This window comes from Salmo salar, chromosome 26 (assembly GCF_965601325.2).
Source record: "Salmo salar chromosome 26, fSalSal1, whole genome shotgun sequence".
NCBI lineage: Eukaryota > Metazoa > Chordata > Actinopteri > Salmoniformes > Salmonidae > Salmo > Salmo salar.
The window spans coordinates 40,285,152-40,300,304 of NC_138316.1; the positions used below are offsets into that span (position 1 = coordinate 40,285,152).

Below are 15,153 nucleotides of genomic sequence, written 5' to 3' on the forward strand. Positions count from 1 at the left end.
TGGGTTTTTTAAGTGTTTTTTCCCCCCATTTTATTCTGTGGCCACAACTATGAGTATAGGATGAGTCAACAACATTATTTGGGTAGAATAATATTTACTTTTAAAAGTGAGATTTTCACTGGATCATTACTTTAAATGTGAACAAATAATTGTGTTAAATCTATTACAGAAATCACTGCAGGATGACTGCTGTAGGCTACTGCTGCTGGTGGACTGCTGCATATTTGGCTGCATGGTGGACAAACGATGTGACATTTGGAGAGTTCGTGGACTTGCAGCCACAGTATTGAATTCTGTATTATGGTTTTACTGAAGGAAATCGATAGCCGCATATTTTTTCCACTCTCCCAGTCAACTCCGTCACGTCTGTGGTGCCCTGCAAGTGTGAATTGCAGTAAACACTAAATACTCGTATACCTTAGGCAAGCCTATCATATCCATGCCAAAAGACAAGCCACGAATGGCGAGAGAAATAAAGTATATTTCCACGTGGAAATGTTGCTGACAGGTTCATGGTGGTTATCTGTCTTACTAAATGGAATAGATTGAGCCAGCTTGCAGAAGCGGAACACGGGTGTTTGAGACAAACGGGAGTGCGCACATGTCTGTCTGTGCCCGTGCTCGAGCCCGCGTGTGAGGCTGTGCTCTCTCTGCTCTCTCTGACCCCAGTGGCAGTCCCATCTCACTACACCGCTCTCCGGCTTCTCCTCTGTCAGATCGAGGCTGCTCTCTCTCTCTCTTGCTCCCCCTCTCCGCTTCTGTCTGTCTCGTTTCCACAAGAGCCAGCCGAGGTCCCCCAGGGTCGAAGGTTCTGCCCTGCCCGCCCAGACTGCAACCCCCGCCGGCCTCCAAAATCGGCATTCTCCCGCATGGATCTACGTCTTTTGACAGCGTAGAGGGCGACCCCGCGACACGTATCCGCCAGAACGAAGGTAGCTATATTCACCTCTGGCTTTGAAAATCGCAGGCATGGAGAGAATAAGAAAACATGACACAAAGCCGCAGGTTAGAGGTGCCTTGTCATTTACGAGGGAGAGCAAGAGGTTAGTGCAGATGGTTCGCTGGCACTGACCACCTTTGCTGCTTTCTTTATACGAGATGCCAGAACGCACAGTTCAGAGATCCTTTTTGTTCATTATTGAAAACAGCAATGTTATGGCAAGCGGTGCACTGAGCTAGTAATGCGTGGTACCATAGGGTCAGTGTGTTTCCCCTCTCCCCGACTATAGTAATGCGGTGGTAAATAGTGGATTTATCATTTGAACGTGCATTTCTAAAGTTAGGACCATGTATGTTTGCATTGGAAGAAAGAGTAACTACAGTATATTGGCGCGAAAGCATTTAATATGGGAAGCTAAAGCGTGCATTTAAAATGCATGGGCAGATTTAGCTACTTGAAGTAGCTAGTTGCAGCTAGCTATGTAGGCTACCAAGGTAAGCCATCATAGGCTATTGCAAAATACACACGTATGGAATATCTAGCTACCAACACCATGCATGCTCACTGTCTGCAGTTTCACGTTTTTCAATGGAGTGCTGCAAGCACTGGGCAAAGTTCACGGGTGTCTGTTTACAGTAGCCTAGGCTAGTGTAGGCCTATTGTAAACCGTACAATTTCAAGTCCACAGACAATTTGGAGATATTTTAATGCATGTATTGTTATCTTCTAGGCCTAAATGGTGATAGCTAAACACAGAGGGAGGGGTTTCGCCTAATTGGTACATAGCCATGGTCGCAATGTTGCTTTGGAGTTGTTACAATGGATCTATATACATAAGATGATACAATGTATATACATTGTATCATCTTATGTTGCTAATAGTACCATGTGTATATATATATATATATATATATATATATAATTTGTATATAATGTATATACGTTGTATCATCATATGTTGCTAATAGTACAATGTATCGTCGTGTATTGTTGCGTCGATAAATTGTATCAAAATAAAATAAGAATAAAATGGTATTCGTCACGTACACAATGTACAGCATAGAGGCTATAAAATGTGCCACGAAATTCTTGCGTTAGCTCCCACAACAATGCAGTACAAAAATCTATATCAATAATTTAAAAACGTCTGATTAAAAATAAAAATGATTTAGAAGGTAATTAGCCTATACAAAGTAATGGACTGATATGTACACAATAGGATATACAGTATATATTATGAATGTGCTATGTCAATTATGACTGTATTTACAAATATAAAGTAGTGTCTTCGTGTCTATCAAGCACTTATTAACACTGAAATGAATCCTCTCCTGAACTCGGCGAACGTTGTTTCGATTTTTCAATTAGTGATGGACTTTTAAATTGAGGGGCACAGTAGACTACCGGTCCTTGCATCAGAGAGACAGTGCAAGTGGAGGTCTCGTATAAAAAGCTTGCAGGTGCGATGTCAAGCCCACAGTGGCTACTTACTACTGACTATAATCAATCAGGGGTTGAGACAGGAGGGAGCAACACAAGGGTTGAGGGAGCACAGCTGAACTGAAGCACCGTTGAGCAAGCTTCCAAAGCGGCATGCGAAATCACACGACACCGGTAACTTGGGTCGTCTTCTTGGGTCAGTAACGTCAGTTTATGTTAGTTACTCTTAGTTCATAAACAATCGCACACTATTGTGATTTATGTAGGCTATTTAGGATGTACCACTATTGATCTATTTCTCTTATAGGTGAGTTTGTGCCTTAAATTAAAATGTTACTAACTGCATGACTATCAAAACATATTTTTCTAAATCTTTATGCAAATACATTTACAATTTGAAAGAAAACTGACTTTTGCAATTAACTATAATTAATTTTTAATTTAATGTGACGAATTTTAACCACATTGTAAAATTAGGATAGCATCAGACAATCTATGCTTCTGCATGCAACTATTTAATTAGTACAATTTTATGCTCAGATTAATTTTTTATACTTTTATACTTTTTAATATTTGTTTTCAGTGTCCAAATGATTTCTACATGTATTGTATTCCATTAATATGGTCATTTCCCGTGTGTTTGAACAACCTGCAAAGGTCTCATTATTGCATCTGTTTATTGACCAATGGTTGGTCACTTTAGTTTCTTTGTCATACAGGATGAGTTTGTCTTCATCCTAAATGATAATTAAATGTTCAGGGAAATTACTGCAGAATCAATGGTTTGTAGTTATTATTTTCTGATCTTCAGTTGACAGATGTTTTTAGATGGCCTTAGAGTAGTTTCAGATATTTAGGCTATGGTTATTGAAATGACTGCATGTGTATTTTTTCTGTCCAGATTATTATAATATTTTTTTATATTACTATTGCAAAATTATAATTGTATGGTTTAATCTGTTTGACAAATCACGTCCTCAATCAACAAAAGGAGGGTTGTTACTGACTCTTTCAACTGTTGCTTATTTAGCAAATGAAGACGCAGTATTTCCCTATTTAATATTACGAGCACCTGCTTATAGTATCATTTCCCATCTACATACTGTATCTTGAGTATTTAGTACAATTGACCATTTTTACAAACATTTGCCAGGTTCACAGTTTACTGTCAATGTCGGTCATCACGGCAACGTGTTCAGGAATAGTGTTGTGGTGTAGAGGAAGCTTGATGTGTGTACCTACTTACCAATCAGAATGGCCTATTCTTACTATTTCCATCACACTCATCTACATTTACAGAAGTGCATGCTTGTGATTTAAACTTTGGTTCAACCATGTTCTGCTTCTCTTCTCTTTGTTTCGCTTCAGATTGCTGTGTGGTTCTGGGTCAGTGTGGTTGATCCGGTTTTGTACACGAGGCGGTTATAGTTCTGAGCAGCGGTTCTGAAGGATGACCGCTGAACGGTTCGGCCTTGGATCCTGGTGAACGGTGTCTGATGTCCGAACGGCGGAAGCATGGCTCATGGAATCGCCTCTCAGGGCAAAGTGACCATCACAGTGGACGAGTACAGCTCCAACCCCACACAGGCCTTCACTCACTACAACATCAACCAGAGCCGCTTTCAACCTCCACATGTCCACATGTGAGCACACACACACACACACACACACACCACACACACACACACACACACACACACACACACACACACACACACACACACACACACACACACACACACACACACACACACACACACACACACATTGTTTTCCTATTCCTTCTTACCAAACTTGAACTATGCAATGTTCTACCTGTGTTCTAGGTTCTAGCTGTGTTGTAAGTTCTACTGCTGTTATAGGTTCTACCGCTGTTGTAGGTTCTATCTGTGTTGTAGGTTCTAGTTGTGTTGTAGGTTCTAGTTGTTTTGTAGGTTCTAGTTGTGTTGTAGGTTCTACCGCTGTTGTAGGTTCTATCTGTGTTGTAGGTTCTAGTTGTGTTGTAGGTTCTAGTTGTGTTGTAGGTTCTAGTTGTGTTGTAGGTTCTAGCTGTGTTGTAGGTTCTACCGCTGTTGTAGGTTCTATCTGTGTTGTAGGTTCTAGTTGTGTTGTAGGTTCTAGCTGTGTTGTAGGTTCTACCGCTGTTGTAGGTTCTATCTGTGTTGTAGGTTCTAGCTGTGTTGTAGGTTCTACCTGTGTTGTAGGTTCTAGCTGTGTTGTAGCCCATGACTAGCTGATAACAGCAGTCTTCTGAAGCATGGCATGGCGTCCCTACAGCATGTTCACTCTGTCTATCAGGCTGCCCTCTTCCTTTATTTATCCAGCCACTTCTTTAACGTTACCGTTGTCTGGGCTGCTACCCAATGCCCTGCTTTTCATCGGAAGGCCAAAGTGCTCTGACCGGCGAATCTCCACCGCATGTGGTCAACAGAACGCTGTGGGCAGGGACGATGTGGCACATTTATGTAAAAGGCATTGTAATATTTCTGATTTAAGTGGGCTCTTTTGCAGGCTGGTGCGAGGCTTGACGTTGCGCTCTACTCTGTGGTTGTCTGAATGCCTGGTCTGTGGTCTCTCTCTGACTCATCTTATGGTGTATGGACATGAGGTTCTGACCGCTATACATCTGTCCTCCTGGTCCTTTATTAACCATCAAATACCATTGGATCCTCACATAGTTGTTTAAGTGAACCATTGAAGCTAAATCTTTATATACCATGTCATGCAAATCATTTTTATTACACATTATCACTTCTGGTATTTTTCACCCTTTTATTTGTTTATTTGTTTATTTATTTCACCTTTATTTAACCAGGTAGGCCAGTTGAGCCTTTATTTAACCAGGTAGGCCAGTTGAGCCTTTATTTAACCAGGTGGGCCAGTTGAGCCTTTATTTAACCAGGTAGGCCAGTTGAGCCTTTATTTAACCAGGTGGGCCAGTTGAGAACAAGTTCTCATTTACAACTGCGACCTGGCCAAGATAAAGCATAGCAGTGCAAAACAAACAACAACACAGAGTTACACATGGAATAAACAAACATGCAGTTATTAATACAATAGAAAAGGTGTCTATATACAGTGTGTGCAAATGAGGTAGGATAAGGGAGGTAAGGTCCTTGTTTTGACATAGGAAATACCTGGTAAATGGTAATTAGATAATACTTGAATTACGTGAACTACCATTTTGTTTCTTTGGGATACAATAAGCTAAGCACCATGATAAATACATGCATGTGTTTCCTGCACTCTTCTACAGGGCTGCCAGTATCTGAGGCATTCATTCTTTAACCTGTGTATGAGACTGAGACTGCTGCTGTATATTTACACACCCCACACAGACAGACAAACACACACACACCCCGCACAGACAAACACACACACACCCCGCACAGACAAACACACACACACACACACACACACACACACACACACACACACACACACACACACACACACACACACACACACACACACACACACACACACACACACACACACACACACCCCAGACAGACAAACACACATACACACACACACCCCAGACAGACAAACACACATACACACACACACACACACACACACACACACACACACACACACACCCCAGACAGACAAACACACATACACACACACACACACACACACACACACACACACACACACACACACACACACACACACACACACACACACACACACACACACACACACACACACACACACCCCGCACAGACAAACAAACACACACACACACACACACCCCGCACAGACACACACACACACACACACACACACACACACACACACACACACACACACACACACACACACACACACACACACCCCACACAGACAAACACACACACATACACACACCCACCCCGCACAGACAAACAAACACACATACACACACACACCCCGCACAGACACACACACACACACACACACACACACACACACACACACACACACACATACACCCCGCACAGACAAACAAACACACACACACACACACACACACACACACACACACACACACACACACACACACACACACACACACACACACACCCCACACAGACAAACAAACACACATACAAACACACACACACACCCCTCCCCCACCATGTAGAGTGCTTATGGAATGCGTGCTCTGTTCTGGGAAAGTAAGGTTTGTTTAGATGGGGTAGATAATGATCAGATTGGCCCGGGGTTAGCCTAGCCCTGCCGCTGCATCAACACTATTTACACAGAAATAAAGACCTTGCTGCTCCTCCTGAACCAAGAGAAAAAATAGGAGAGATGGGGGTTGCCTTATGAAACTTTATCCTTGCTAATGTTTTTTGCGCCGGGCGGACGGTCCAGGATGTCTGTGACTCGGAGCACAGCAGTGTCTCTTGTGTGGTGTGGCAGGAACTGGAAGGTATTGCTGCTCTTTGATACGCGCATGAAAACACACACACACACTCAGGGTGTATATACACACACACACACACTCAGGGTGTATGCACGCACGCACACACACACACACTCACACACACACACACACACACACACACACACACACACACACACACACACACACACACACACACACACACACATACACACACACACACATGGTGTATTCACACACACACACACACACACACACGGTGTATACACACACACACACACACACACACACGGCGCACACACACACACACACACACACACACACACACACACACACACACACACACAGGGTGTATACACACACACACACACACACACACACACACACACACACACACACACACACACACACACACACACACACACACACACACACACACACACACACACACACACACACAGCGTCCCACACACACACACAGCGTCCCACACATTCAGACCCCATCAGCTGCAATTTCTTGCTAATGCTTGGTAACGTGACCCAGGAGTCAAAGTGAACATTCTTGAGAGCATGGGAGCCTCTCCGTGTCAGACAAACATAGCCCAGCCTTGTTTGTGTTGCTTTATTTTCCTGACAGTCTGTTTTCCCTTTCCTCTCCTTTCCTCTCCTTTTAGTCGTCCCATGAAGTGAAATGCTCAGCAACTTGGAACATGTGCATTGAGTTGGGCCGGTAATCGCATTGCGTCCAATTTGAGCGGGATGTGAGGGTAAAATGCAGAAGAGGCCAGACAGAGAAGCAGGGAGTTTAGACTGGGACTAAGGGGACACTGGGAGTTTAGACTGGGACTAAGGGGACACTGGACATTTAGACTGGGAGGACACTGGGAGTTTAGACTGGGACTAAGAGGACACTGGGAGTTTAGACTGGGACTAAGGGGACACTGGACATTTAAACTGTGACTAAGGGGACACGGGGAATTAGTTTAGACTGGGATTGAGGAGACACTAGGAGTTTAGACTGGGACTAAGAGGACACTGGGAGTTTAGACTGGGACTAAGAGGACACTAGGAGTTTAGACTGGGACTAAGAGGACACTGGACATTTAAACTGTGACTAAGGGGACACGGGGAATTCGTTTAGACTGGGACTGAGGAGACACTAGGAGTTTAGACTGGGACTAAGAGGACACTGGGAGTTTAGACTGGGACTAAGAGGACACTAGGAGTTTAGACTGGGACTAAGGGGACACTGAGTTTAGACTGGGACTAAGAGGACACTGGACATTTAAACTGTGACTAAGGGGACACGGAGAGTTAGTTTAGACTGGGATTGAGGAGACACTAGGAGTTTAGACTGGGACTGAGGAGACACTAGGAGTTTAGACTGGGACTATTAGGACACTGGGAGTTTAGACTGGGACTAAGGGTTCCCTGGGCATTTAGAGTGGGACTGAGGGGACACTGGGAGTTTAGACTGGGACTAAGGGGACACTAGGAGTTTAGACTGGGACTAAGAGGACACTGGACATTTAAACTGTGACTAAGGGGACACGGGGAATTAGTTTAGACTGGGACTGAGGAGACACTAGGAGTTTAGACTGGGACTAAGAGGACACTGGGAGTTTAGACTGGGACTAAGAGGACACTAGGAGTTTAGACTGGGACTAAGGGGACACTGAGTTTAGACTGGGACTAAGAGGACACTGGACATTTAAACTGTGACTAAGGGGACACGGAGAGTTAGTTTAGACTGGGACTGAGGAGACACTAGGAGTTTAGACTGGGACTGAGGAGACACTAGGAGTTTAGACTGGGACTAAGAGGACACTGGGAGTTTAGACTGGGACTAAGGGTTCCCTGGGCATTTAGAGTGGGACTGAGGGGACACTGGGAGTTTAGACTGGGACTAAGGGGACACTAGGAGTTTAGACTGGGACTAAGGGGACACTAGGAGTTTAGACTGGGACTAAGGGGACACTGAGACTGGGACTAAGGGGACACTGGGACTAAGGGGACACTGGGACTAAGGGGACACTGGGACTGGGACTAAGGGGACACAGACTTTAGACTGAGACTAAGGGGACACAGACTTTAGACTGAGACTAAGGGGACACAGACTTTAGACTGAGACTAAGGGGACACAGACTTTAGACTGAGACTAAGGGGACACAGAGATTTGACTTGGACTAAGGGGACACTGAGATTTGACTTGGACTAAGGGGACACTGAAATTTGACTTGGACTAAGGGGACACTGAGATTTGACTTGGACTAAGGGGACACATAGTTTAGACTGAGAATAAGGGGACACTGAATTTAGACTGAGACTAAGAGGACACTGGACATTTATACTGGGACTAAGGGGACATGAGGAGTTTAGACTGGGACTAAGGGGACACAGAGATTTGACTGGGACTAAGGGGACACAGAGATTTGACTGGGACTAAGGGGACACAGAGATTTGACTGGGACTAAGGGGACACAGAGATTTGACTGGGACTAAGGGGACACAGAGTTTAGACTGGGACTAAGGGGACACAGGGTGTTTAGACTGGGGCTAAGGGGACACAGGAGGTTTAGACTGGGACTAAGGGGACACTGGGGGTTTAGACTGGGACTAAGGGGAGACTGGGACTAAGGGGACACTGAGTCTGGGACTAAGGGGACACTGAGTCTGGGACTAAGGGAACACTGAGTCTGGGACTAAGGGGACACTGAGTCTGGGACTAAGGGGACACTGAGTCTGGGACTAAGGGGACACTGAGTCTGGGACTAAGGGGACACTGAGTCTGGGACTAAGGGGACACTGAGTCTGGGACTAAGGGGACACTGAGTCTGGGACTAAGGGGACACTGAGTCTGGGACTAAGGGGACACTGAGTCTGGGACTAAGGGGACACTGAGTCTGGGACTAAGGGGACACTGAGTCTGGACTGGGACTAAGGGGACACAGACTGGGACTAAGGGGACACAGGGCTCTTTAGGGAGGTGGGGGTGTAGGTGCTTAAAGGTTGGCATGTGGCCAAGATCACTTTTTAACACACACACATACATGCAGTCAACCATGCAAACACATGCTGACACAAGCACACACACACACACACTGAGAGAGCTCTACACAGGAGCTCTTCTCGCTGCTCTACACAGGAGCTCTTCTCGCTGCTTTTAAAACACAAAAGCAGACTCATTCACTAAACTACGATGCAGCAGAATTCCTTTGTTGATGGTTTGGTAAAATGTGGTATTACAGTGTTATTGTTGAATGTGGTGTTAGAATTACACATTCATTTGATGATGTGGAAATGGAAATTTAATCCCCAAAATAGGACTGAGTTGCATCATCTTTTTCCTTGTGTTTTAATTCCATATTTGATTCCATTGTCCTTCTCCAGATGCCTCGTTAATTACTTTCAATCTCTGAATAATTGAGAAGCTCATAAAAGTGTGAATCATTTAACAACATCAACCCAGCTGTGTGTCTGTGTGTTCTGTATAAATGCTACAGAACAGAATCAAAGCCGTACAGTTGTGTTCATCCAAATGAACTCACTCGCTTGATTTTCTTCTGACAATTAGCCCAGCGCATGTCTAGATATGTGCTGTTTGGCTTTGGACTGTGATAGGATTTGCTGTGATAGGGTCCTCTTTGTGAATGACGAGGGGTGTTTGGGGGAGAGAAGACTACTGACGGGTAGTGTGTCACATGACAGAAATCCGCATACTTTTGGGATAGTAGCCTAATTGGGCTCCCGAATGGCGCAGCGGTCTAAGGCACTGCAACTCAGTGATAGAGGCGTCACTACGGACCCTGGTTCGATTCCAGGCTGTATCACAACCGGCCATGATTGGGAACCCCATAGGGCAGCGCACAATTGGCCCAGCACTGTTCGGGTTAAGGTTTGGGGTAGGCCGTCATTGTAAAGAATTTGGTCTTAGTTGACTTGTTAGTTAAATAAAGGTTACATTTAAAAAATGAAGAAGGGTACTTCCATCTCCCTTCTATGTGAATGTTAAGTCACTGCGTTTGATTCACATGCTAAGGATTTTCTGTGACAAAATAGGATACAAATCACTTCAAAAACCTCTCTCTTCTCAAGTTACACATAATGAAACCTGCAAATTAAATCAGTCCAGCCGAACCTGCCCCTTTACCTCTGCTGGCCTCTACTCCTCCTCCGCCGTCTTTCCCTTTCCTCTCATCTGTTCCTCCCCCCTTCACCTTCTTTACCCTTCCCTCCCCTCACTTTCCTCCCCTCTTCACCCCTCTCTCCTTCCCCACTCAGACAGTTTCAGGAGAACCATAGTAAGTTTTCCCCCTCGTTGGAAACTAAACAGCCGGCCCCATTTTGTGTCTTTGTTCCCGGGGCCCGCTGCTTTACCGTAGCCAGAATGGAGTGCTTTTGAAACAGGAGAACCCTTGATTGAGTTCCTCTCCTACCTTTGGCCCTGGCGCTACAGCAAGGGGGACGGGGGTTAAGTGACAGTTGACATTCGGCAGGTCTGTTGTTTTGAGATGGAAGCCATTTTGAGGTCCTTGAGATACTGGCCTTCCCACCGCAGGACGCCGTGGCGGAGGGGATGTCTCCATGATGCCGCTTCCTGTGTCGTTAGGAATAGACGCCTTTCATGTCGTAAGTTCTCGACCACTGCCTCGTGCCCTCGTTTGGTTTAATATTCACTGAGCTTTTGTTGAAGCAGTTTGCATTTACAATTGCAAATGTATCCTGCCATCTCTCTGGCGAAGACGTTATAATGTGTAAAAAGGCAACGTACTTTCCATTTTGCAGCTTGGTAAAAGCTTGACAAATATTTGGTAAATGTATGTAGTGGATGTGGGTCCCTGTGGGTCCCTGTGGGTCCCTGTGGGGGTAGTTTATTTGTGCTTGAAGCGCTTTATGAGTGTGGATATGTTGCTACCACATCCTGTAGTCTGTTTTGGCTCCGTTCTGCACAGGTATAAGGCCGACGATGTATATTCAGACTAATAACAGTTCATTCCTCTGTGTCGACTCTAAATCCTGAAATCCCTGGTATTGTGCTTGTGTGTGTGTGTGTGTGTGTGTGTGTGTGTGTGTGAGGCTGCAGAAACAAACACACACACCGCCGTAATACGCTATGTCTCTGCCCATCCCCCCTGTAGCCAGAGGCCTGTCAGCAGCACAATTAAGGGCTGTGGCGTAATGAAAGGAACATTAGCAGAAGCAATTTATTCCTCAATGAAGCGCCGGAAGGTTCCGTCCATGGTGATATTAAACACAGGCTTTGTGTTCCATACTTTCCCATTATGGCAGGACTAACAGGGAGGGGCCAGCAGGAATATTTATTTTTATTTTTTATTTAACTAGGCAAGTTAGTTAAGAACAAATTCTTATTTACAATGATGGCCTACCAGGGTACAGTGGGTTAACTGCCTTGTTCAGGAGCAGAACGATAGATTTTTACCTTGTCAGCTCTGGGATTCGATCCAGCAACCTTTCGGTTACTGGCCCAACGCTCTAGGCTACCTGCCTCTAACCACTAGGCTACCTGCCTCTAACCACTAGGCTACCTGCCTCTAACCACTAGGCTACCTGCCTCTAACCACTCGGCCGGCTGCCTCTAACCACTCGGCCGGCTGCCTCTAACCACTCGGCCGGCCGGCTTTAACCACTCGGCCGGCTGCCTTTAACCACTAGGCCGGCTGCCTCTAACCATGAGGCTGCCTGACTCTAACTACTAGGCTACCTGCCTCTAACCACTAGGCTACCTGCCTCTAACCACTCGGCCGGCTGCCTCTAACCACTCGGCCGGCTGCCTTTAACCACTAGGCCGGCTGTCTTTAACCACTAGGCCGGCTGCCTCTAACCACTAGGCCGGCTGCCTCTAACCACTCGGCCGGCTGCCTTTAACCACTAGGCCGGCTGCCTCTAACCACGAGGCTGCCTGACTCTAACTACTAGGCTACCTGCCTCTAACTACGAGGCTACCTGCCTCTAACCACGAGGCTACCTGCCTCTAACTACTAGGCTACCTGCCTCTAACCACGAGGCTACCTGCCTTTAACTACTACGCTACCTGCCTCTAACTACTAGGCTACCTGCCGCCCCAGAACTAACAGGGAGGGGCCAGCGGGACTAACAGGGAGGGGCCAGCGGGACTAACAGGGAGGGGCCAGCGGGACTAACAGGGAGGGGCCAGCAGGTTGCTCCTGTACTAGATACAGAGGGGGACAGGGAGGGGCCAGCAGGTTGCTCCTCTACTAGATACAGAAGGGGACAGGGAGGGGCCAGCAAGTTGCTCCTCTACTAGATACAGAGGGGGACAGGGAGGGGCCAGCAGGTTGCTCCTCTACTAGATACAGAGGGGGACAGGGAGGGGCCAGCAGGTTGCTCCTCTACTAGATACAGAGGGGGACAGGGAGGGGCCAGCAGGTTGCTCCTCTACTAGATACAGAGGGGGACAGGGAGGGGCCAGCAGGTTGCTCCTCTACTAGATACAGAGGGGGACAGGGAGGGGCCAGCAGGTTGCTCCTCTACTAGATACAGAGGGGGACAGGGAGGGGCCAGCAGGTTGCTCCTCTACTAGATACAGAGGGGGACAGGGAGGGGCCAGCAGGTTGCTCCTCTACTAGATACAGATGGGGACAGGGACGGGCCAGCAGGTTGCTCCTGTACTAGATACAGAGGGGGACAGGGAGGGGCCAGCAGGTTGCTCCTCTACTAGATACAGAGGGGGACAGGGACGGGCCAGCAGGTTGCTCCTCTACTAGATACAGAGGGGGACAGGGAGGGGCCAGCAGGTTGCTCCTCTACTAGATACAGAGGGGGACAGGGAGGGGCCAGCAGGTTGCTCCTCTACTAGATACAGATGGGGACAGGGACGGGCCAGCAGGTTGCTCCTGTACTAGATACAGAGGGGGACAGGGAGGGGCCAGCAGGTTGCTCCTCTACTAGATACAGAGGGGGACAGGGACGGGCCAGCAGGTTGCTCCTCTACTAGATACAGATGGGGACAGGGACGGGCCAGCAGGTTGCTCCTCTACTAGATACAGAGGGGGACAGGGAGGGGCCAGCAGGTTGCTCCTCTACTAGATACAGAGGGGGACAGGGACGGGCCAGCAGGTTGCTCCTCTACTAGATACAGAGGGGGACAGGGAGGGGCCAGCAGGTTGCTCCTCTACTAGATACAGAGGGGGACAGGGAGGGGCCAGCAGGTTGCTCCTCTACTAGATACAGAGGGGGACAGGGACGGGCCAGCAGGTTGCTCCTCTACTAGATACAGATGGGGACAGGGACGGGCCAGCAGGTTGCTCCTCTACTAGATACAGAGGGGGACAGGGAGGGGCCAGCAGGTTGCTCCTCTACTAGATACAGAGGGGGACAGGGACGGGCCAGCAGGTTGCTCCTCTACTAGATACAGAGGGGGACAGGGAGGGGCCAGCAGGTTGCTCCTCTACTAGATACAGAGGGGGACAGGGAGGGGCCAGCAGGTTGCTCCTCTACTAGATACAGAGGGGACAGGGAGGGCCAGCAGGTTGCTCCTCTACTAGATACAGAGGGGGACAGGGAGGGGCCAGCAGGTTGCTCCTCTACTAGATACAGAGGGGGACAGGGAGGGGCCAGCAGGTTGCTCCTCTACTAGATACAGAGGGGGACAGGGAGGGGCCAGCAGGTTGCTCCTCTACTAGATACAGAGGGGGACAGGGAGGGGCCAGCAGGTTGCTCCTCTACTAGATACAGAGGGGGACAGGGAGGGGCCAGCAGGTTGCTCCTCTACTAGATACAGAGGGGGACAGGGAGGGGCCAGCAGGTTGCTCCTCTACTAGATACAGATGGGGACAGGGACGGGCCAGCAGGTTGCTCCTCTACTAGATACAGAGGGGGACAGGGAGGGGCCAGCAGGTTGCTCCTCTACTAGATACAGAGGGGGACAGGGAGGGGCCAGCAGGTTGCTCCTCTACTAGATACAGAGGGGGACAGGGAGGGGCCAGCAGGTTGCTCCTCTACTAGATACAGAGGGGGACAGGGAGGGGCCAGCAGGTTGCTCCTCTACTAGATACAGAGGGGGACAGGGAGGGGCCAGCAGGTTGCTCCTCTACTAGATACAGAGGGGGACAGGGAGGGGCCAGCAGGTTGCTCCTCTACTAGATACAGATGGGGACAGGGAGGGGCCAGCAGATTGCTCCTCTACTAGATACAGAGGGGGACAGGGAGGGGCCAGCAGGTTGCTCCTCTACTAGATACAGAGGGGGACAGGGAGGGGCCAGCAGGTTGCTCCTCTACTAGATACAGAGGGGGACAGGGAGGGGCCAGCAGGTTGCTCCTCTACTAGATACAGAGGGGGACAGGGAGGGGCCAGCAGGTTGCTCCTCTACTAGATACAGAGGGGGACAGGGAGGGG

General features: G+C 47.9%; 1 protein-coding gene across 1 annotated transcript in view; it reads left to right on the top strand.

Moving 5' to 3' along the window:
- Positions 1-672: 672 nt before the first annotated feature.
- LOC106562552 (metallophosphoesterase MPPED2) overlaps positions 673-15,153 on the top strand; it is a 195,279-nt gene continuing 180,798 nt past the window's right edge. The window contains exons 1-2 of the mRNA XM_045707978.2: positions 673-932; positions 3,749-4,023. Coding sequence (XP_045563934.1) covers positions 3,896-4,023 — 128 coding nt within the window. The 5' untranslated portion in view covers positions 673-932; positions 3,749-3,895. The remainder of the gene's footprint in view (positions 933-3,748; positions 4,024-15,153) is intronic.